The following is a 22758-nucleotide window of genomic DNA, read 5'->3' on the forward strand; positions in this document are numbered from 1 at the left end:
GCTGGGAATTTAATCCAGTATAAAAAAACGGGTTTTCCTTGCCTGTAGCCATCTTTCAATGGATAAGGGAAGCCATGCAATTTGCGCACTCAGGTAAAATCCTTTGGGCATTGGACACATTATGCCTTTGCAAACCCCATATGTCCTTGTAGTAGCCTATACAAGGAGCAGTACTATGGGAAACCTAATCTTAGACAGATACTTGCACACCAGACCAATAATGAAAATGCTGAAAAGGTACTTTTGGATATTATAAAGATAATATGGATATTATAAATATGGAGATGCTTTAAGAAACAACAAACGGTATAACAAAAAGGTATAACATGTTATACAGCAAAGAAAGTATAATGTGTATGCAGAAAGCAAAATACAGACAGACATTTACCTAGTAGATGTTACAATAGCCAAGATAAATAAATCAAGTCCTTAAAAAACATTTTAAAGAAAACATGCCCACTTTTTCAAAGAGAACCTCGACAAGAATCTTGGAAATGACCGAGCACAATGTTTCTCAACCAGGGTTCCCCCAGAGGTTGTTAGGGGTTCCCTGAGCAATAAACAATTTGTGCCTCTCAGGTACGTTAAAGTGACTCCTATGAGCTTTTTGGCAATCTGTAAGGGTGACAATCTTCCTATTTGTAGCAATGTAAGAGGCATTCTTCCTACTGACCATCACACTAATAATCTGTGAGCTGAGGATATAGTAATTATAGAAAGGGTTCCCTTAAGACCTGAAGGTTTTTTAAAGGATCCCTGCATGTTAAAAAGGTTGAGAAACACTGACCTAGCCGGCCCACTCACTACGGGCTTGCTACAAATTACAGGTAGGTAGATACAAAACTATCCTGTCCAAGGTGAATGCATAGCAGTGACTGATGTTTAACTAGAGAAAATTCCTGCAATGAGGCAGTTCCTCCAGAAATATTGCACAAATCTTAAAGAAATACAAAAATAAAAACTAAAATTCAAGTAAGAATACCAATGTTCTGTATTTATTGTTTAATGTTCTGTAATCTGTATTTAAACTATATTTGCTCATCTGAGAATTTAACTTTAATGAAGATTATTTATAAAAAAAAAAAAAAAAAAAAATTTGGTTTGAATTCACAAAAAAAAAAAGTTGATAGTTTAACTAAACGTGCAAAATCCTTATTATTTTCCCAACTGCAGACAACAGTACCTATTTTGTTTCAGAAAAACGGGAATAAATGACAGGATCATATTAAGCCACTGACTTCCACTGTTACATTTCAGTTTTAAAAGACTTGATGTCCATCCCTGGGACATTGATGGACAGCTCAGTTTAACAATAAAATCGGGTTTACTGTCATGGGATTTATTGCCTTGGTCTCTATAGTTGGCTACAGATCTACAGCATGGTCTAAGCCAATAAACTCATTGCGGTGGCTGCCAATTATCTGCTATGGATTCTCCAATCACGCACAGCGTGTCACACTGACAAACACTTTCACACAGTGGGCCAGAGGCTTGAAAAGCTTATTTATGTTACATATACAAGTATTGAGTAAGTGGGAAGATGGGAAAAGAAGGAAAATAAATAAAGCAGGGGGTGTGAGACAATGCAACACTACCATTGATGTTCACTTGTATTGTGTTATCTTTCTTGAGCTGTAAAAACAGTCAATTTCAGAAGAAGTGCACACTTAATTTGTTTTTAGTTTCTATTTAGTAGAATAAAGTAAAAATTCAGAGCTGCCATTGGGGCCCAGTAAACCATTGGGTGCAGCTAATTGCATTGGAAGGCATAAGCACTGATGGACAGAACACAAATGAACATAAAATATTGTCTTTCAACTTTGACTTAAAATTTCTATTGTGAAAAGGTATGGGGGCTTAATTTAGGGTTCACAACAGTTCCCAGTATAAGGGGGTTACGTACCACCTCCAGATCCTTTGCCTTTCTGGTGACCACACATCAAGGATGCACAGCCATATTATGGTATTTTTAAACGGGGGAAAAAAACAAATGGGCTTAGCTTGATTATTGCCCCCTCCCTTTATACAATTAAAGTATTATGAACATTTTGTCATAGTTTTTGTGATTTTAACATTAAATTTAAGGAAAAACAGGCTAAAAATGATTATTTTAATACTAAAGGTACCTCTTTTTTTTATTAATAACTGATACAGTAATGTGTTTCTCAATCTAATAAATTATTAGGCTGGTTAAAGCCTGAGATTGTATAACTAATATATGTTTAAGCCTGTTAGCCATTTATCACCTTCAAAGTGTGAATCAATACCTCTTATATATAGCTTAAATAAAAATCCTCTCCAATTCACAACTCTACCTTTCCCAAATGAATATCACCAAATCAATGATACCATGGCTAAGGGAAGCCTCTGGTGAGCTGCTGGTTTGTATAATCACAGTTCTGCATGCAAAATATATAAAATAATAACAATATTTTCCTCCCATTTAACCAATCTTTTCCATTGTTCACTCTAAAGACCAGGGGTGCAAATGATAAACACCAAAGCAGTGTGTTCTTCTCCACCTAGCTACATCCCAGAGATCTGTGCCATGTTTGAATTGGTATCAGTGTATATAATGAATTGTGAGTGGAAACCTGTGAATAGTACAGAAAGTAATTCCACCTGGACCATTTACTGCTTATGATGCTGAACATAGTGCTGGCAAGGAACACAGGAATTCATTAGAAACCTGCATCCAAGTTAAGGTTCATTTGAAGTGTAACCCGGTGAGGAGCTGTCCAGTGCTGATACTAATTATCAGCCCAGCACACGGAAAACATGGGCTGTCAGAATCACACTGGGGGGTTTTAAAAAGAAAAAGAAAAGAGGCTAAAGGAACCAGTGTTCCTGAACCAGCAAGACAAGAGTCTTGCTCCCAAAAACTGAAGACCAATTCTAAACATGTACCAAACTGTTCTACATGTTTCATGGGTAAAGGTTTGAACCAGCATTGAAAGTGGAACGAAAACAACCAGCAGCAGACGGTTTTGTTTGATTTGCCTCTAAATAGGCGTTGTATTCGTTACAACAGCTCAACCAAAAGATCTCCCCAGAAAGAAACGTCTCTAAAACAGAACAGTGATTCAACCTAAAACGTGGAACGAGAAAAATACAATATTGTGGTACAATACAAACAAATTTACACAACCTTACATACCCCATCTCATAGATTTGTATTATGTTTTGTATAGTAACCTAAAAATAAAGTTCTAAAACACTGTTGATGATCTGGAGTTACAGACTGCTGCAGGAATTTCATAGGTGAGGTTATAGTAAACATGTAGCCAGGCTTTAGAAACTTAGGAATTTATATGTCACCATAAAGTAGAGGTTTTTGGCAGAAGAGACATGCAAAGCCTCTTTTGCCAAAAAACTTGCTTCTGGTAGCTTTCTGCTTTTTGCCTACACCGCACGGCACATGTAAATAGACCCAGAGGCCAGGGACAATGTAACTATTGTGCAGGAAATACATAATCTATGCCCCCAAGAATATTGTTGTGCACCCAAAAGAGTTGGCAGCAAAGCTGTTGGCTTCAGGGGCTGCAGAAGGTTCCTTGCTGCAGGGCGCCTACAAAAAGGTGTGTGCCATAATTGGTACAGCATACAATTTTGTCTATAGCTTAGGTCCACCTTATGGAACCCTACATCCTGATGGCACAAATACTGTAATCCAAAAACTAGAAGCAGGGAGTAGAATACATTCCGATGAAACTAGCAGAATAAACAGTTCCCGTGCACCATAACATGTGCAGAAGTGTTCTGTGGCCTCCAATCGGGAATTATTTAAAAAAAGGAATATTTGGTAACGGATTGCTTGTCCCTAACAAATTGTGCTAATGATATATAGACACAGAACACACGAGCTGGATGCCAATAGAACAGATGAGACAAGATAAGAACAATAACTGAAGTCTACATTTTCCAAAATAATTCGAGTTCAAAACAGGTCTAATAAGAAATGCTCTGGTGACAGCTGAACACCACATCAAAAGTGCAGAATTATTTCTACTGATTTTATATGTAAAACTGATAACCTATTGGGCTAATCAACACAATGCACACTAGGCTGTGAAGAATGCAAATAAGCTTTGTGTTAAAGCTCGGCTAGCTGACACCTCTTGTCCTTTCCCCTCTGTCCCCCATCACAATTCTCAGTCCATCACCCCGTGTCCTCCTCTCAGTGTTATGCCGTGGCTGTCTCTGCCTGCAGTTTGCCGCCAGTAATTGAGTCGTATATCAGGACAGATAATAGATGGGAGGCCAGAATGTAATTGGGGAAGAAAAATGTCCAAAGCCAGCATCACAGGAGCATTAATTTTATTTAAGGACAGCAAATTAGAGCGCGCTCCTCTCCCATCACCTAATTATTTTAGGTAATGAAAATGCTTAATGTGGTGTGAATTCTCTGAATTACAAACAAAATAAATAAATATCTGCTGAAGGGGAAAGAGAGGCAGAAAACCAGGGAGTGCTCCAATAAATAATGATAGGAAACAGAGAGCAACACATCCCAGGAGAGGGAATCTGCGGGAAGCAGGCAAATGCGTGATATGAGAAACGTACAGCAGAACAGCAGAGAGGAGCGTGGTGGAACGGAGACGCTTTCAGCTGCAAAAATCAGGCCAAAGAAAACAGTGTGTTAGCTTAGCAACATTTTCACATTCACAGCCTCATTCATAGCCAAGAGCTACTTAACAGTGCTATTTTTAAATGTCAACAGTACAGTAGCAATGCACTTACACTCAGAAAGCGCCGCACTAGTCGAGCAGTTCATGCATAAATTATGCACACGCTTATATTCTCAATGCAAATCTTACGATGGTAGCTTCTTTGTTTTACTGACGCTCCGGGTCTAATTGAAAAACATTTTATCCCTCTAAATAAAGTATATGCAGATCCCTTAGGTCTTCACCTGTCAGTTGTCTCGGCCATGTTACAGTTACTGTAACACGCAAGCATGAACATCCATGGCATGGCACACGCAAAGCTGTCATCTGCATCCTAGGCTGCGGTTCGGTGTAATCATCGGTTTTATACAGATGAAAAATGGCACAATTAATTTAATCTGGGGAGAAATGTCTACATGGAATGTTAGCATCACAATTTTCATCTTGCCATCATTTTCAATTAGTCTCGATGGAAGTTAATGCACTTTCTCCTACAGCAAACAATAGATTGCCGGAGTATTATTCAACACACCCAGTGAGAAGGACAATGCTTAAGGCATAAAAGAAAATAAAATATCTTTAGGTTTCACAATGGGAGCATTGGAAGGGGTAAAGTTTTAGACATGTAGGCTTTTGCTTATCAAGCACAGCCTTCACAAAGCAACCAATGCCAAATTTCACCTTCTAACAATTTCCAATTTCTAAAAATCTGAATCTGATTGGGTGGTTTAAGGGGGCTATTTTAGGTCAATCTACATTAAAGCTTACCCATTACCAAACTTTCAACAAAGGGTAGCTTTCAAACAATTTAAAGGGTAGCTTTTTTTTCTTATTTTTACTTTTCATTAAAACGTCAAAAGTCTTTATCACTGGAGCACTACAGACTGAAGGAAAACCCCACAGCCTCTTGGGATTAATAATAAAACACAGAATGTCATTTGTCTATACACAAGGGAATCCACATCACTGATCACATATTCAAAACTGTTGGCACTCCCTAAATACAGATAAATCATTTGTCATGTATTAAAAAAAGGTCTTGGAGCATGGACAACTGTTCAAGACCCAAGAAAAGGATGGAGTCTATCTTTACCTATGTTCATCAAAGGATGATGCATTCTTTTTTCCAGGTGATCCCCTACACTTGCAACTTAAACAAATATTTAAAAGGCATTTCTAATAATTAAGGAGACATTGACTAAGCTACACTAAAAATACATATTAGAATTTTGCAAGATAAATGGGCATAAAAATGTGTTTAAAATACACATACAGGTGAGTAACTATTCCATCTTACATTATTGGAGCAAGACCTATTCTGCAAACATACACAAGCACAAATGAAAGTCATGCTCTCCAACCAGAACAAGAAAAACATCTTCCTGCTCAAGCAATTATGTTTCAACCCTTGAAAATGTAATTTCGTGCATAACATGGTGTACAGGTAGTCCCCAAGTTAAGGACATCTGACATACAGATGACTCCTAGATACGAACGGGCTTCCCTGCTCGCTCATGTGCAGGAAGGATGCTTGATGGGGGGAGGGGGTGGTTTGCATGACTCGCAGAGGAAATCTTTTTCTAACCACAGCTGAGGTTGTGGGTGATCTTAAGAGCTGAATATCTTGTAACTATTTAGAGGCCAAGACAAACTCTGCAGCTGTTAAATTTTGCATATTAAAGCACATCTTGCTCCAGAAGTTAATGAATGTCTAGGCTTCATAAAGTTTATTTTTGTTTACTTTGTTTGTGATTAACTCACAGTGAGGATTTTATACAGTAACTGACACCACGCTGCCTAATAATATGTTGAGACAAACATCTGTCCTAATTGCATTTAATATTATAATGTACCTGTTCCGACTTGCATACAAATTCAACCTAAGGACAAACCTACAGTCCCTATCTCGTATGTAACGCAGGGACTACCTGTATTCCTGAATCTCATTTCATAAGAAGAAATCCACATGGTCCATGGATGGCACATATTTGGAACACCAAAGAACTCTTATTTCATTGTTCCCAGGGAAGAAGGGTTATCCTAATATTTGAAATTGGCAAATTTGTTTTTTTAAAGAAGGCTGACAATTGATGTTTGCATAATACCTTTGTCATTGGTTTGTTGTTTTTTTTTTTTTTTTGCTTCTTTCACGTTTTTGAGCTAGGCTTCCCTTGAATTAGGTGCATGTTATCCCTCTGACAATGTTTCCATGGACAGTAATGTTTCCAACTGACAGAAATCTATAACCAATATTTGTTTCAAACAGCAAGTAAATCAGGCAGAAAAAGAGAAGGTATTATGTGAACGGAAGCAAGAAAAATGTCCCATCACCTTTGGAAGGCCACCTAACGTATATGAGGAAAGGGTAAAGTGATTGGTGGGGGAATCCTTTAACAAGTCCGGGCAAGGTAAACTAACAAATCAAAAGAATTTACTTCTATGGAAAAAAAAAAAGAAAATCAATGCCATTTATTAGCTGTAACATTAATACACAAAATACTACTTTACATAAGATCTCAGCATTAAAAATACATGTGTGGTTAATATATATTCAGCAGTTGTACAGAGTGAGCAGGATTCATTAGCCAGACGGCATTGCCAAGTGTTGGCAGAGAATTAGATGGGGAGATTCATGCTTTCCTAAATGCATTAAGTCCATTCTGGTGTATACTGAAAAGACAAATAACCCGATGCTTTAATGTGAAGGGGAAACGTTTAAAATTAAAAATTAGAAACTGCAAGATTAAGGTACATAAATTTAATAAACAATAAAGAGAAAACTTCGGTCTATGGTTTGACAACAGCAAACTTACGCAAGTTCTAAATAACTAGGTATGTTAATGAAAAGGTAAACTGCATTGTTATAAGAATTATTCAAATTTACACAATAGGGAGGCTCAAGAGCCCCGGGTTGCCGACCCTTGGCCTAAGCCTTATTGTGGCTAGCTTCCCTATTTCTGCTGGAGGGGTAAGGGGACACTCCCTCTCCTTTGTATGCAGTGCAGAGGAGGAGAGGGATTTCCCTTCAAGGGCGTTCCTGGTGGAGGGCGGAGCCATCAGCGCAGGACTCGAGAGTCCCTTGCTGATAGAGGAGTCCTGTGTCCCACGTGTTCCTGGATGCTTACATGTGAGACACGGGACAAGATGCAAATGCAGCTGCTCATTGAGAGATGCATGACTCTTAAAGTAACAGAGAGCCAGGAAAAAAGAAGTAAAGTAAGTTTAGAAGTAAGTTATATCAAGTAATAATGCATAAGTTATCAAATGATTAATATATGATTAGTTACTAATCATATAACAAAGATTATTTACTAATCAATTATTAATCATCTGATAAATGATTATTACTACACAGTATTATTATAGCACCATCATATTACGCAGCACTGTAGAAAGTCCATAGTCATGTCACTAGCTGTCCCTCAAAGGGGCTCACAATCTAATGTCCCTACCATAGTCATATGTCATTACTGTAGTCTAGGTCAATTTTTTGAGGGAAGCCAATTAACCTAACTGCATGTTTTTGGAATGTTGGAGGAAACTGGAGTACCCGGAGGAAACCCACGCAGAAACGGGGAAAACCTGCAAACTCTATACAGATAGACCTGGCTGGGATTCGAACCTGAGACCTAGAGCTGCAAAGGCCGGAGTGCTAAGCACTGAGCCATTGATCTTGGGATAATGAATCATGATAAACATAAATTTAAATAAATAAGTAAATAATCATATGAATTGGATTAATTAACAGTTATTTATTAATTTATTTTTATTTATATATTATTTTATTTTGGTTTATTGTTTTGCAAAATTATCTTGGAGTTTGAGGTAATACTTTACCATCAAAGTTAAATACTTTAAAATCAAGTTTTTTAAATGTCAAAACAAATTATGCATCACATCCATGTCTATAACTCTTGCCTTTACCTGCAGACGGCTTCTTGAGTGTGCAACCCCCGTGGTAAGCTAACCATGAATACATCCCAAAAAAGAAAAACCTCAAAAGAAAAAAGAGAGTTTAATTCTGCATGGACAGATTGCTTGGAAACAACGCTGGCTTACCTGTATGCTTGATATGAGGCAGGAAATTAGCAAACAAAAAAAATGTAACGTTGAAAAGCATTTTCAAAACAAGCACTAAGCATTTTCTGAAAAGTACCCAACTGAAGATTGGCAAAAGAGAGCAATTTCAGAACTACTACGGAAAGTTGAGCAGACAAACATACTTTCAAGAAGTGGTGTAACTCTCCAAGCTCAACTACAGCTGCTAGTTTTATGATGAGAGATCGTAAGGAGGGGGAAGCTGTTCACCGACGGAGAATACATGAAAGAATCGTTCATAAAAATATCAGAGAATCTATTCTCCGAATTCAAAAACAAACAGGAAATTATTCAGAAAATTAAAGAAATGCCTCTCTCTGCAAAGACTGTCAAGTACAAGCCATTAAATGGCAACATTACCAGTAAGCAAATTGATGACATCAAATCAGCCCAAGCATATTCAATTGCCTGTGATGAGTCAAGTGATGTAAACGATATTGAGCAGACAAGCACTGTTATGCAGATATGTGAAATCTGATGGACGCAGGAAGAACTGATTGAACTCATACCACTAAAGGGCCAAGCGCGGGGACAGGACATTTGTGAGGCTGTTTTGAGTGGTCTAAAAGCCAAAAGAAAAAACACCACTCACCTGGTGTCAGTGTCTACTGATGGTCCTCCCAGTATGAGAGGAGCACAGAAGGGCTTTGTGAATTTACTTCAGAAGTTACTGGATCGAGAGGTGATGACGATTCACTGCATCTTGCACCAAGAAGGACTGTGCTCAAACATTCCCCCCTAAATGTGTGGAAGTGATGACTCTCATTATTAGGATAGTGAACAAAATATTTGCAACGGGTTAAACTACCGACAGTTTTGTTCATTGTTAGATGAAGTCGAGAGCGCATATTCGGATCTCCTGCTGCACAACAGAGTTCGGCGGCTTTCAAGGGGAGACGTGCTGAAATGCTTCTCTGCTTGTCTGGAACATGTGAAAACCTTCTTGGAAAGCAAAGACATCAGCTATCCCGAACTGAGAGACCTCGACTGGCTGGAAAAGTTTTATTTCATGGTGGATCTGACAAGTCACTTAAACACGCTGAATAAAAATCTCCAGGGAAAGGGAAGCACAGCCCTGCAGTTGCTGGAGGATATTCTGGCGTTTGAGCATAAGATGACAGTGTTTGCCAGAGATGTACAGAGAGGTACGCGCTCTTACTTCCCCTACCTGAGAAAGTTCAAAAATGAGATCAAAAATTGTGATTATTTACAGCGTGCAATTATGACAATACAAGCTGCATTTGGAGAAAGATTCAGTGAGTTCAGAAAGGAAAAAAAAAACACTCTGTCCTTCCTTGTCACACCGCTGGACATCAACCCAGCCCTGCTGAACATATCCGCATTCACAGGGATAAGTCAGCCTGATAAAGACTTATGGGTGTCCAAGTTCAAAAGCCTGACAGTGGATCTCGAAGAAGTTGCCCATCAGAAGGCCACTCTCTCTAAAGAGCACAAATGGAATGATATTACTGTATATTGATACATTTTACATGATTAAACTTGTAGTACTTATATAATAGACTCTTATTCTATAATAATACATATCCGTACAAAAAAGGTAAGTTATTCCTTTATCTACTGCTCCTTAATGCTAGCTGTTTATACCATCAACAAAGTTTCTAAAAGCATGGATACAATATAGTAACTATAAGGGGAGCAAAATCAGAAAGCAAATGTATGTTAAGTGCTAAGAAAGAAGGTATCAATCTCCTAAATGCTTTAAAAATGCATGCGCTTTGCCCATGTACACCGATTGTGACACAACTGCACTTCAAGAGGTTTAATGGGGGAAAAGAGGAAGTTGTTCGTTGATATACAGTGATATGCACATAGGCGGTGTCAGCAGTGGACAAGAAATTTGATCCTAATACCTAATTTTACACCAGAGGAACAAGAGGGTACATTTGCTTGAATAGCCTAAATGTTTTCAATGACCTGAGGTTTGTTAAAGTTAATCTATTCTGGAATACTTTTTATTAAGATAAAACATGGCATGCAAATAGTAAGAAGCTTATTTGCTTAAACAATACCTGTATTGTACCTATTAGCAAATAACCTTCATGTATATAAGGTACATACATACATTTAAACACACTTATAAGGGGCTTAGCAGGATTCCTCCCTGAAGCAGATAGTGTTAGTTTAAGTGTGTATGGCCTTGTGAATGAGTTTACATGCATAAAAAGCAGCATTTCACAAATGTATATGCATAAAAGTAAAATGCTATATTATTGGGCAAAGGGGTCCACAGCTTAACAACTGTTCCAGTATATACAATTAGACCTATCAGCTTATCATACAGAGTCATATTATCCTACAGCCTTATAATAAAGGTTCTATCAATGCCTGATAAAGTTTTCATACAACAGTTACACATATTCTGGTGTGAAGGCTTTGGGAGAGTTCACCTGGTGGAGATTTATTTTCTCCTCCTGGTAAGTCTACAGGACATGACATGAAAGGAAATATTCCTAGCACAGAATAAAAAACACCAGAGTAAGATTTTAACTGTTTCCTACTGTTAAAAATTAAAGGTAATATCTGGAGCATGAAACAGGGCCGTGGTGACAATTTCTCCTAAAATTTTAGTGATGTACCCCCACCTTTTGCTGTGATAATTTCAACGACTGCAGGCTTTCCTAAGTTTGACAAATCTGTACCTTACAGCTACTAGAAATTAATGTATTCTACATAAGCGAGATGTAAATTTCTTAATCTTTTTCTTTCAGATGACTCATATAAAAAAGGACATGTGAAAAAAAAAATAATTAACCAGGGCAATCTACTGATTTATAAAATCCTGTCCTATGCTGTCCCAGGTCCACCTGTCTTCTTCTATATGGTGCTGGATAAAACATATTGTACAGATCATAAAACTGTGCCGTTTAGTAAAATTGGGCAGGTGTGTGTTTTTCAGTAGAGGATTGTTAGAGAAAACCGAGAGTTGTAATTTTTGAAGAGCTCCCAGGACTGAATTCATGAATATATTTGCATATACACACAAACCTTCTTTCCACCTCCCTGCGTTTTAACTTCATCGAGAGCCAATTTCTCTTCTGGTTTTACCGATTAAATCAAAACAGACATAAAAATAGAAATTATGTCTGTAGCAAAAACATCTTACATCAGTGGGTTCACCTTCAAGATGTTGCCAAGAATAGCAAGTACTGACCATCATGTGTGCAACAGAAAATATTCAAACAGAGCCTAGCCCTGACAACAAAATTCTTATAAATATCACTTGCCCTCAGCAGTCAGAATACCTCTTTTATTTTAATGGAAGCTAAATGCAGTCATGCAAAGGAGAACTCTAGCCTCATAGAAACAGTGAAGATTTGAAGAAGAGATGTCAATCAAACTTGCTTATATATTTCATTTATCTGACCATTCGAAAGTGATTCTAACCAAAAAGATCAATACACAGAAATAAACTTTTTGGTTCAAAAGTTTTGCTGCTGCTCCTAAAGTGTAACTCGCACTTCCCAAAGGGTGAGAACTGACTTGAAACATTGCAATGGTGCATCGTTCAATACCATTACAAGTCCAAATATGTTTGTTTAAACCTCACAATATACAGCAATAATTAACGACTGCACAACGCATGAACGAGTGCTGTACATACAGCACCGTTATGTTCTATGGAGAGGGGAGGGAGGAGAACGACAGAGCAGCACCGTGCTGCCCTCTCTCCCTTTCACTTCCATTAGGATCTTTCGTCATCCATCATCCGTGGATCCGCCAGAACAGTCGTTCAGGCGATGGACAACGGGCGCTTTGCACATGCCAGATTCTCATCCAATATTGGCCCTGAGACGATTATCGGACGAGAACAATTGCACGTGTGTACGTAGCCAAAGGCTACACAAGCAACAATATTTTTTTACCAATTGATGAGCCCATTGTTCCAATCTTATAAGATACAATCTAAATTGTCCTGATGGGTGAATTCAGGACATGCGATAAGGTATGTATTTTGAAATAAGATGTCTAGTGAAAGTAGAAAGTCCACTGCTTCTGCTTCAAGGTCATCCACAGCCTCTTTTAGCTGGGTGCACCACCCAGCTGTTTTTGGGTGATTACCGAAAAGTTGGGTCACAATATAGGGACCACCACCCACCTACAGCTTTTTCCCAACCCAAAAAAATTCTGGGGAGACACTGTAATAGATGAGGACTCTGTCCAGATCTTTAAATTACCATAATAAAAGGACAGCCGCACTGAGAAGAATATGAGAAGAATCAGGTTTGCACCCCCACCCTATCACCTTCACATTAACACAAGATGATTTTCTCTTCTAAATCAATTAACTTCATAGTTGTGGCAACACTACCAATTTTCCTTTTTTTTCCAGTGTTCACAGTTCAGCCATATAACATGTTCATAAATTGACTGTGGTTTCTCCCTTAGTCTTTGCTAAGTGTCTAAACCACAATACAATTTCCAATTCCAAGCACATGCATGGATTTTCTCACCTTTGTTTCCCAGAATCTTGTTGCACCTGGACACAATTCCCTTTATTTAAAAACGAATAGAACTCTGTGATGTTAAAGATATTCACATGTATCAGTTGAGTAACTTATTTCATCTGCTTGATGGAAGCTCTCCAAACAGCAGTGATTCATAAAGCGGTGATACAATAATGTACCCACAAAGATTGATCTATAAGGATGCTGACGTCAGTGTTGGTAAATAGGCTGTGCAATAAGGAATACTGACCACGAGGCTTCTAAATTGTAACCCTGTAGGTACCACTTACGTGATATGTCTCATTCACTTATTCTCTGCTGTCTCTAATCTTAGAAATCTGTTGTGTGGGAGACTGCAGAAAGAAAATCAGTCACAAAAAGCTTGATATAAGAAGCTCAGGAATGACGGTGATAGTTTATATGTGGAGTTGTCGCTGGGATGAGACACTCTGGGTGAAAATAATCATCAGAGGAAGAAAAGTGTTGGTGGCAGAGCAGACAGAAGCCAGCAAGCATGAGGAGGAGGATAAAAACAGACATTAAGGGTAATGAGAATAGAAGAAACATTGAATAAATGAGGAGGAGAGGATACGCAATTTCTCTTCATCCCCCATGCTCCATCATGCTCTCCTGACGCCTGTGGTCACACATAATGTGCTTGGATCGGACAGCATCCTTTTAAACTTTCCACGCACACCTCCCTGGCTTGCTGGGTGAGTAAGATTAGCAATGAGTACACCCCCCACCCAATCCTCCCATTAGAATGCCAGACTCTTCCTCTAAATCATACTCACCACACATTAAAATTGTAGCAGAGTCTAAAAGGTTCAATTAAAGCCGGAAGCAGTCCCCCCCACTCTCCTGGTAAACTATTTATGGCTCTCTTGGGTCAGTGGTAAGTGTCACTCCTTTTCCATAAACATCCAGACGTCCCCACTGTTACTTATATTTAAATACAGCTTTATGACTATTCATTTCTTTTTCCACAAAAACTCCAATGGCTTGTGTGTGCTGCTACTTTATTATCCCATGGAAAAAGACACAGAGAGGAAACAACTGTAACAAAAGATAAATCAAAACAGGATAACAACAAAAATGAGCTTGAAAAATTAAAGCTTAGGCGTTAAAGAGCACCAGTCATTTTAAAACAAAGATTCCTGAACATAGAGAACAGAAGCAAGGCAGTGTATGCAGTCTTTTTTTACTTACACAATTCATAACCAAAATAACAAATGTAAAGGATCCTAATAGGCTGCAAACACTCTAAATTAGTGGAAGACAGTCAGGGCTAGATCATCTACAAAATAGCTTAAGCAGAAACTTTGGAGCTTGGTAGTTGTTCAGGGGATCAAGCTACAACTTTCATGTTCTGGAAGTAAAGCAGGAGGTAGGAATGTTGGTAGGATTACAAAAGTCCAGGGATGCCCTTGGGCAACCAGAGGGAAAAATCAAGACAGTATTTTTGTGCTGTACTGAATAGTGTGTGTGGCCAAAATTGCACCAACAGTGGGAGGGGATTAAAGGGACATGCTTAAAGTTCAGTCTACTAACTGTAAAAATAGCACACATCTCATAGTCTTACAGCTCACTCAACATATACAAACCTCAGCACAATCATTTACTTTTTTTTAATGAAAATGGGTTTTGCTTGGCGTTTGTCTTATGCTACGTACACATGCCAGATGTCAGCGCTGGTAATGGACGAGAATATAGCTTTCTCTCTGCACAGAAAGAGATACTCTTCTACAACCTCACCTCAATTTTAAGCCCTAGGTTCTCATGTCCAGTGAGGAGAACATGACATATTGGCCCTCCAATGGTCATTAAAGCTCTCTTATTAAAAGTTCTCCAAGGTTGAAGAGAATACACTTTCATCAGTTAAGCTCGGTGATCCTGCAAACTTGGAATGGATCTGGTCCAGGATTGAAAACATTTACTAACAAGTGGCATGACTTTTAGGAAATCCATTACATGTTTTCTGGATTACCCAGCTTCGCTGATGAAAGTGTATTCTCTCCAGCCTTGGAGAACTTTAATAAATCAGGGCCATTGATGGGGATTAGTGGTTCTCTTCCCTAGGGTGGCGAAGTCCACCAAAATAGAAACACTTCTGTATCTTGAGTAAAGTTAACCTTTAATGACACATTATTTCAAATCACTCTCCTTCAAAGAACAACAGGCAACTGAAGCTCTATAATAATAAATAAAAAGAAGATGTTTCTGATATTAAGAAAAGTATATTTTCCACATTTGATCAAAGGGCATGGTATGCTTACCCTCTATTAGATAATTATCCCCCTGTTACTTACTGAAGTTTCCCACACATTCTCGTTATGTCTCCTTTTTACACTGGACTATTCATGGAACCCGATCTCAAATGTTTTGCTTTTTATATTACCTGTACTACTGTTGTATTTTACTACTCTCTGTATGTACCCATTTTTCCTCAAAAATAAAATAATAATAAAAAAAGAATATGTTTGAATTAAAGGGTCAGTCTATCCACAATATTTTAGTTTCTAATGGATCCTTAACATTTAAGTCTGCCCTGGTCTTCTCATACAAGCAAGATCTCCCTGTAAAATTTTACACATTTCTTTGTTTCTGTCACATTTAGGATCACAGTAGGTGTGCAGATCTGGAAATTGAAAACACAGAGATCTCAGTAATAGAATCTCTAATAGATATAAGAAACTATCAGGGGGTTTAATCATCCAGCATCTATCAAAACTGCATAACAAAAATATTAGTTATCCATATTTCTTCTACTATTGCATCTGGACGGATATTTCTTTGGTGCACAACAGTTGTGCACTGAAAAATATTTTGTAACATAAATAGGTATTGGGTAAACTAGATTTATTTGTTGCATACCTCAATTGGTGCAATATGCTTACTCTGCAAGTGTATATACACTAATGTCTTAACAGAATGTTACTGGTTAACCATAAAATACTAAGTGTCTTCACTCATTGCACTGTAATCAATAGTATTAAGTATTAATGTCCATAATAAAATGAGAAGATATTGGGAGACTGTATAGAAGCATGTACAAAACTTTATCATCTGCATTATGTCAAAAATCTAGGTATGAATGGAGGTTAGCACATGTGCATCTATATACATAGAGATGGCTTTAATGTTCTTTGTTTGAAGGCACTGTCATGGTACTGACTATATTATTGGAATTTACTCAAATACATTTGTATGGGGAACTATGCAGGTAACTGGTGTGGAGGTGTGCTTTACTAGCAATATGTCTATAGCAGGGGTGATAGGAAAACTAATCCCAAAATCACAGCTACTAACTGGCACTTCTCTTGTTTACCTGTCACTTTATTGGTCACAAAATACCCTACTGACAGTGGCTTTTATATGGCTTCAGTCTGCAAGACACTGTATGTGGAGTGTGATAGTGGGTGTTTTCATCCTCTTACAATAATCATGATAGCCAAACCCCTAAATATATATGGGCAAAAAAAAAAAAAGAAAAAAAAGATGAAAATAGAAGAAAAGCAGGGGATTTATGGCTAAGTGAGTTTTTTTTTATATACAAGGTAATCAAATACCAATATTAGTTCACAGTTATGATAGGCAAGAGTAATAATCCCTGTACCTAATCCTTTAACATATAAGGGAGGTTACAGTGGCTTATTTCTAGACAGAGTTCAGCTGCCAATCTGATATAGTGCATATATTTGTAAGCAATCTATACTGGTTCCTAATTCAGGCGCGTTTCGCCATGAGGCTTCATTTAGGGTATTTTTTGGGGGTAGAGCCAGTAACCGTACTGATAAAAATAAAGATATAGAAAAAGAAATAATAGTCATAAACCCACAACAGAAAGTACAAAAAATTTAGGCATTTGTATGGGAAGGGCTCAACATTTTTGCATTTGTATACAAAGTAGTTCATTATGTTGAATGTGAAAATACTGAACCCTTGGTATACAAATGCTAAAATGTTGAACCCTTCGCATACAAATGCCGTTAAACTTTTTTGTACTTACTACTGTGGGGTTATGACTATTTTTTCTTTTTTTTATATCTTTATTTTTATCAGTACTGTTACTGGCTCTCCTCTCCAAAAATCCCCTGAGGAAGCCTCACCAGCAAAGCGCATCAGGAATTGGGAACCAGCATAGATTACTTACAACTATATACACTATGTCATATTGGCAGATGAACTCTGTTTTCAAATATTGTTATTTGATTACCTTTTATGTATAAAAAAAACGTTCTCTAACCATTATTCCCCTGCTTTTCTTGTATTTTCCTTTTTTTTCTGCAAGACACTGTATACTGAATTTATTCTGATAACAGAACAGATAACATCTGTATCCAATATTACCAGTGTTAGATGACAACATACAGATGGTGATTTTTCATTTAATGACATTTAAGCAAGATCAGGGAAGAACACATTTACTATAGTAGAGCCGACACTTCAACTTCAACAGAAATTGTGCTTTTAAGACCTAAGAGACACAGTGGTATATTAAATGAGGAATTATTGCTCTTAGTCATTTTTCTGTATAACTTTTTTTTGTTTAGTATTCCCTATTTACTCTGTGTTGCTTTTTCTTATACAGTAACCAAGCATTCATCCCATGAATACTTCCAGAAAGCTGTAAGTGCTAATTCACTCTTAGTATGTTACCCTCATTGCATGCATGATAAACTGAACTAGAGAAAAGACAGAAAAATAGATTACATTTTTCTTAAAATTACATAAAATATACACATTTATTCTTTCCCATCTATAGGGCTTCAAAGTAAACCTTAAGGCAATCTGCTAAATACAGAATACAAAGGTTTACTGTTCTGCCTTCAAAAGGATTTGTGAATCTGCACAACCAATGTTTTCTACATGCATTTTCATCATTGAACAGGTTAGCAGCATCATCACCACCACTTCAATGAAAAGGGAGCTGACCTAAAAACCAGAAATAATAAAGCATTAAGTAGCAGAAAGGTCTTACTGACTTAGGAGTGTATCCATTTGACGTATAAAAAAAATATTAAAAAATGGCACCGACTTAAAGTCAAATGGTAAAGTATATCACTGGACACCAGGGCACCATAGTTTGGAAAAAAGCTTTAGCTGCTAGTAACTCTTCAGCTTTGCTGTTTACTATTTATCATAAATTGGATAGAGCTTGTGTTGTACTTCCAGACACCTGCCGACACCAGAAAGGTTTTTATAACGGACACCGGAACTGGTGTTATACTCTACTCCCCTCTGTGCATTTTGCTGTTCACAAAAGCACAGCCTGTGATGGTACTGCAATCAGCAATCCAAAAGCAAAATGCATACAAACCAGATTTACTAAATCAAAACTGCTATGGTGGAAACAGGTCCTAACATGAAGTGTGGACAGATGGCAACACAGTCAGTCCTGTGGTAGAGCAGCTGCATATTGAACGGACAAATACATGTAAAATTCTGTTCTAGCAGGAGGCTAAGATCCTATGATGGAATTTACACTAGATAATAAAAGGCCTGGCAGGGTAGACGGAAATGGCTGACTTCAGTATTTAAGTACTGTGGAATTGTAATGGGCAAGGTAAAATGTTTGCTATACATCACACTGCCCACCGCTAAACAGTTTTGTTTCCAGACTTATTTGAAGAGGATACCCCCAACAGAGTAGTTTATACCTTCCTTATATCATTCAGGTCATTTCATATAATTTAATGGAAAAGTTCCTCTTGTTTGCAGCTGTCCGTTCTCATATAAACACAATTATTTCAGAAAAACCTTGTACTATTACCTGCAATCTGAGCATTTGTAATGGAAGTCTGTGTGAGCCACAGTTATTTGGATGACCTTCTATTCACTATATCATGTATTCATTATGGAACATGGGCCTTTGTCATTGTTTTCAAGACTTTTATATCAAATTTATCAGAGGGGGGGTTTTAGTGGAACTTCCCCTAACAGGCACTAAGAAATGCAACAATCTTCAATAAACCAAAGGGAAGCATAAAATACATTTAATTTTCCTGTAAACCATCTGGCAGCTGCACAAAAAGATACTTATGTGTTCCTTATGTCTATATTTCTCCAACACCGTTGTAGAAACGTATGCTGTAAATATAGAGTACTTAAACTGCAACATATTTTCCCTTTGATGTCTGGACTAACACCTCCCTCCCCAAAAATATGGAGAAAGAAGGAGCAACGCTAAGAAGACTGCACAGCAAACCTTCAAAAGAGTTTTATTGCTCAATAATTTAGTTGAGTTATTTCAATGGTTAAGCAGCAGCTCGACTGTCAGGAATATTGCAAAATACCCGGCTCTTATTATAGTATCTTGGTAATAATTGCACGGTACACAAATTAGCCAATTCTGTTAACATGAATATAATTCTAAATGTCACTAATTGAAGACATAATATAAAAAAAGCTTTGAATATCTGCTTTAATTGTTCTATTTTTTTCCCTTATTGAAAGCATTTGTCTGGGTTCAGTAAATCTTTGCACAATAATTCCCATTGGTTTGTCTATGACTTGCAAGTGCAAAAACACAGAGTGGATTCTGCCAGAAATCCAGTGGCAGACTGCTTTCATGCAACTAGTTTGCCAGCTCCACTGTATTTACTCCTCATTTAACGTATTTGCAAAAAAATTGAACAAAAACAGTAACCCCCATGCAGTTGCCCATACCTAAATAATGTTTATGTTGCCTGTTGCCCTGTGCATCACAAACAGACAGAAGCAATTTGTGTGGTCATTTCTCATGTTGTAGCTGAGCACATCGGAGCAAAGAAAACATGTTCTGCTGACATGATGCTTTAGGAGTATTCTGCTCTGTGCAAGCTGTGATGTTAGTCATGTTATAGGAGCCAGAACCGGAAATACACCTCTTAGATGTGCAGTGCATGTTGTTTTTTTTGCTTTTGGGAAAAGGAACTAATAAATTGGCCACAGTAGGGGTCATCTATTGTTCCCTACTGTACTCCAAGGGTACACTGCCCCAGGAATCTTTCTTTGCTGTGGTTGTACATTGATTTCTGTTGCAAAGTTAGCATTCCTGTCCTGCCTTGTATGACCACTGCCTGCCCTTTATCACGTTTATATGTTTCGGGTGCATTGCTGCTGTAGTTTACCTTCCTAGTATGTGGCCTTTAATGTGATTTTGCCCAATGCTTTGCTTTCTACCTTTTGTGATCTGCCAGAAAAAGCCAGAGAGGTCATTGCTGGGTTCATGGTGGCTAACAAATAAGCTTTTAATACCCCCATCAGTAGCTTTAATAAAGACCAGATACCATTCTGCTGATGGCGAGGGGCATATTCCTTTATTATAGCTCTAACTGTATGAATCTTGGATCCAGGTGACAAGTTCTTGGATGCTAAATATTATTATTATAAATAATAATATTAAACAGTATTTATGTATCACCAACATATTGCACAGTGCTGTACATTAAATAGGAGTAAAAAAATGACAGACAGATACAGACAATTACACAGGAGGAGGGGAGGACCCTGCCCAGAAGAGCTTACAATCTAAAGGAGGGGAAAGTATCACACAATAGGTCGGGGGATAAGAAATATTGAGTGAGGGTTTAAGAGATAGAAGATGGGTCAGCAAGTTTAAAAAGATTTCTAAAGGGTTTTAAGGGCTCTTTTATTATCCCTTTTATGGATCATCTAATGCAGCTAACACTTCAAAATCTAAGCCACCTTTTGTTCAAAAGAACCCCATAGCTTTCCCATACCAAGCTGTTGTGTGAGAATAGCGAGAATAGTCTTTTCTACTAGAAAACCTAAAAATCTCATGTTCATATCTGTGCCTAAATGGAAATGATTTTCATCATGCATCTGTCATCAACATTCTGTTATTCTTACAAGTTGTTTGAAAGTCCCAAGTGATGCTTAGAATAGTTGTACTCACAGAAACCATCAGCAGTGTAGCCACACAAAAAAAGTGTAAAGAATTCTAAAATAAAACTTGTAGCAAACTAATCTTTTCCTGTTTTTCCACCTACTCATTACTATGTATGAAAATGAGGAGAGACGGAGGCGTCTATAGGCCAAACAGGGAGTGATCATAGCCTAGGGCAACAATGTGGCTGCTCCAAAGATACAGTAAGTTTGTATGGTTATGCTAGGACAGAAAATGTCTGACAGAATTCCCCAAGAGAAAATAAAAGTAAAAAAATGCAGCAAATTGAATCAAAGGACTTAGTGGTTTTGTGGTTGGGTTTGGATACACATTAAATCATAATTGGAACCGGGATGTAAATGGATGGTCTACGCACTTTGTAAAAAGCTGTATGTTTTCTATAAATAAATAAAATAAAGAAATATTGGTATTTACCCATTAAATGTTACTTTGTATATGATATATTAGCATACTAGAACTGCTACCTGTTTTAATCATTGGTTGCAGCCATTATCTCATAGATTGTGCTGTGTATTTTCACTTCCCATATAAATAACACTTTCACAGAGACAAGACACTCTAATTATTCAATATGCCCAGGACTCCCCAGTAATTTCCTCTTGTGTCTGGCATTATCTGTCTATCCTAACAGCGGCAGAATAGCTGAACAGTAGTATTATAGACTTTGCATGTAACATTGAGCCGAATTCTAAGCAAAGCACACATTAGTAAGTGTATTCACCCACTGCTGCACCATAATTATTTGTATTGTCTTCACACCCCATTCTAGAGCTCTGTGGAATATATTGGCATGCTTAAAACTATAATGAGATTCCAAACTCAAATAAATATAAATGAAAATTACTGCATAGGAGCCAGGAAACACAATAAGCCAAACTTAACAAAAATCATATTCAGAATGCATTAAAGAAAACACAAAAGGCAAAAAGCTCCACTTACTGAGCATTATGTTAATCATTGTAGGTATTAAATGGCACTGGAGTAAAACACTTACTTAATAATAACTGTGCAGGGAAACATTATTTTACACAGCACAATACATGGATCGGTGGAGTGCACTATGACCTTATTTGCATACATTTGTTGTGTTTAAGTCCTGTATCCCCAAGAGGCGGTGAAAGCACTGAGTCATTAACGTAACTAATGGTGCAGGTTGCATGATACCATCCGGCAGAGCAGGAAAGTCGCTTTACTTACACAACAGCATCCACAGCCATCTCTAGGCGTGGGGAAGTGCAGCCCAAGATCTCTCCTGGTGACAGTGGCTTACTCTGGGGGACGGTTATTTTGTACTCTGAACGCAGAGCTTGGACAGCTGCCTGTAGGAAGAAACACGGAGAAGAAAAAAACAGTGTTATCCAAAAATGTAAATCTGATTTTCATTTGCTAATAAATAAAAATGTTCCCTTCTGATTACACACCTTATTTTTAGACCCAGTATTGTCATTGTGCTCCTGTATGCAATGCATGCAGAACGTAGCCGGTAGGAAGGACTAGCAAGGGTGATGTATATAGCTGGAAAACATCAGAACTACTTTTCAAAAAAAAAACAGAGCCCTACAGGGAGTTGGTTTTTTGGAAGACATAAACAATTATAAACAGTGCCTTAAAACAT

The 22758-nt window shown here is 37.7% G+C and overlaps 1 protein-coding gene across 2 annotated transcripts in view; it reads right to left on the minus strand.

Annotated features, from left to right (window-relative positions):
- DPH1 (diphthamide biosynthesis 1) overlaps positions 1-22758 on the minus strand; it is a 149536-nt gene that overhangs the window by 27754 nt on the left and 99024 nt on the right. For both annotated transcript variants that reach the window (XM_072429230.1, XM_072429236.1), the window contains exon 6: positions 22341-22462. In XM_072429230.1, coding sequence (XP_072285331.1) covers positions 22341-22462 — 122 coding nt within the window. The remainder of the gene's footprint in view (positions 1-22340; positions 22463-22758) is intronic.

Source organism: Pyxicephalus adspersus, chromosome 1 (genome assembly GCF_032062135.1).
Source record: "Pyxicephalus adspersus chromosome 1, UCB_Pads_2.0, whole genome shotgun sequence".
Taxonomy (NCBI): domain Eukaryota; kingdom Metazoa; phylum Chordata; class Amphibia; order Anura; family Pyxicephalidae; genus Pyxicephalus; species Pyxicephalus adspersus.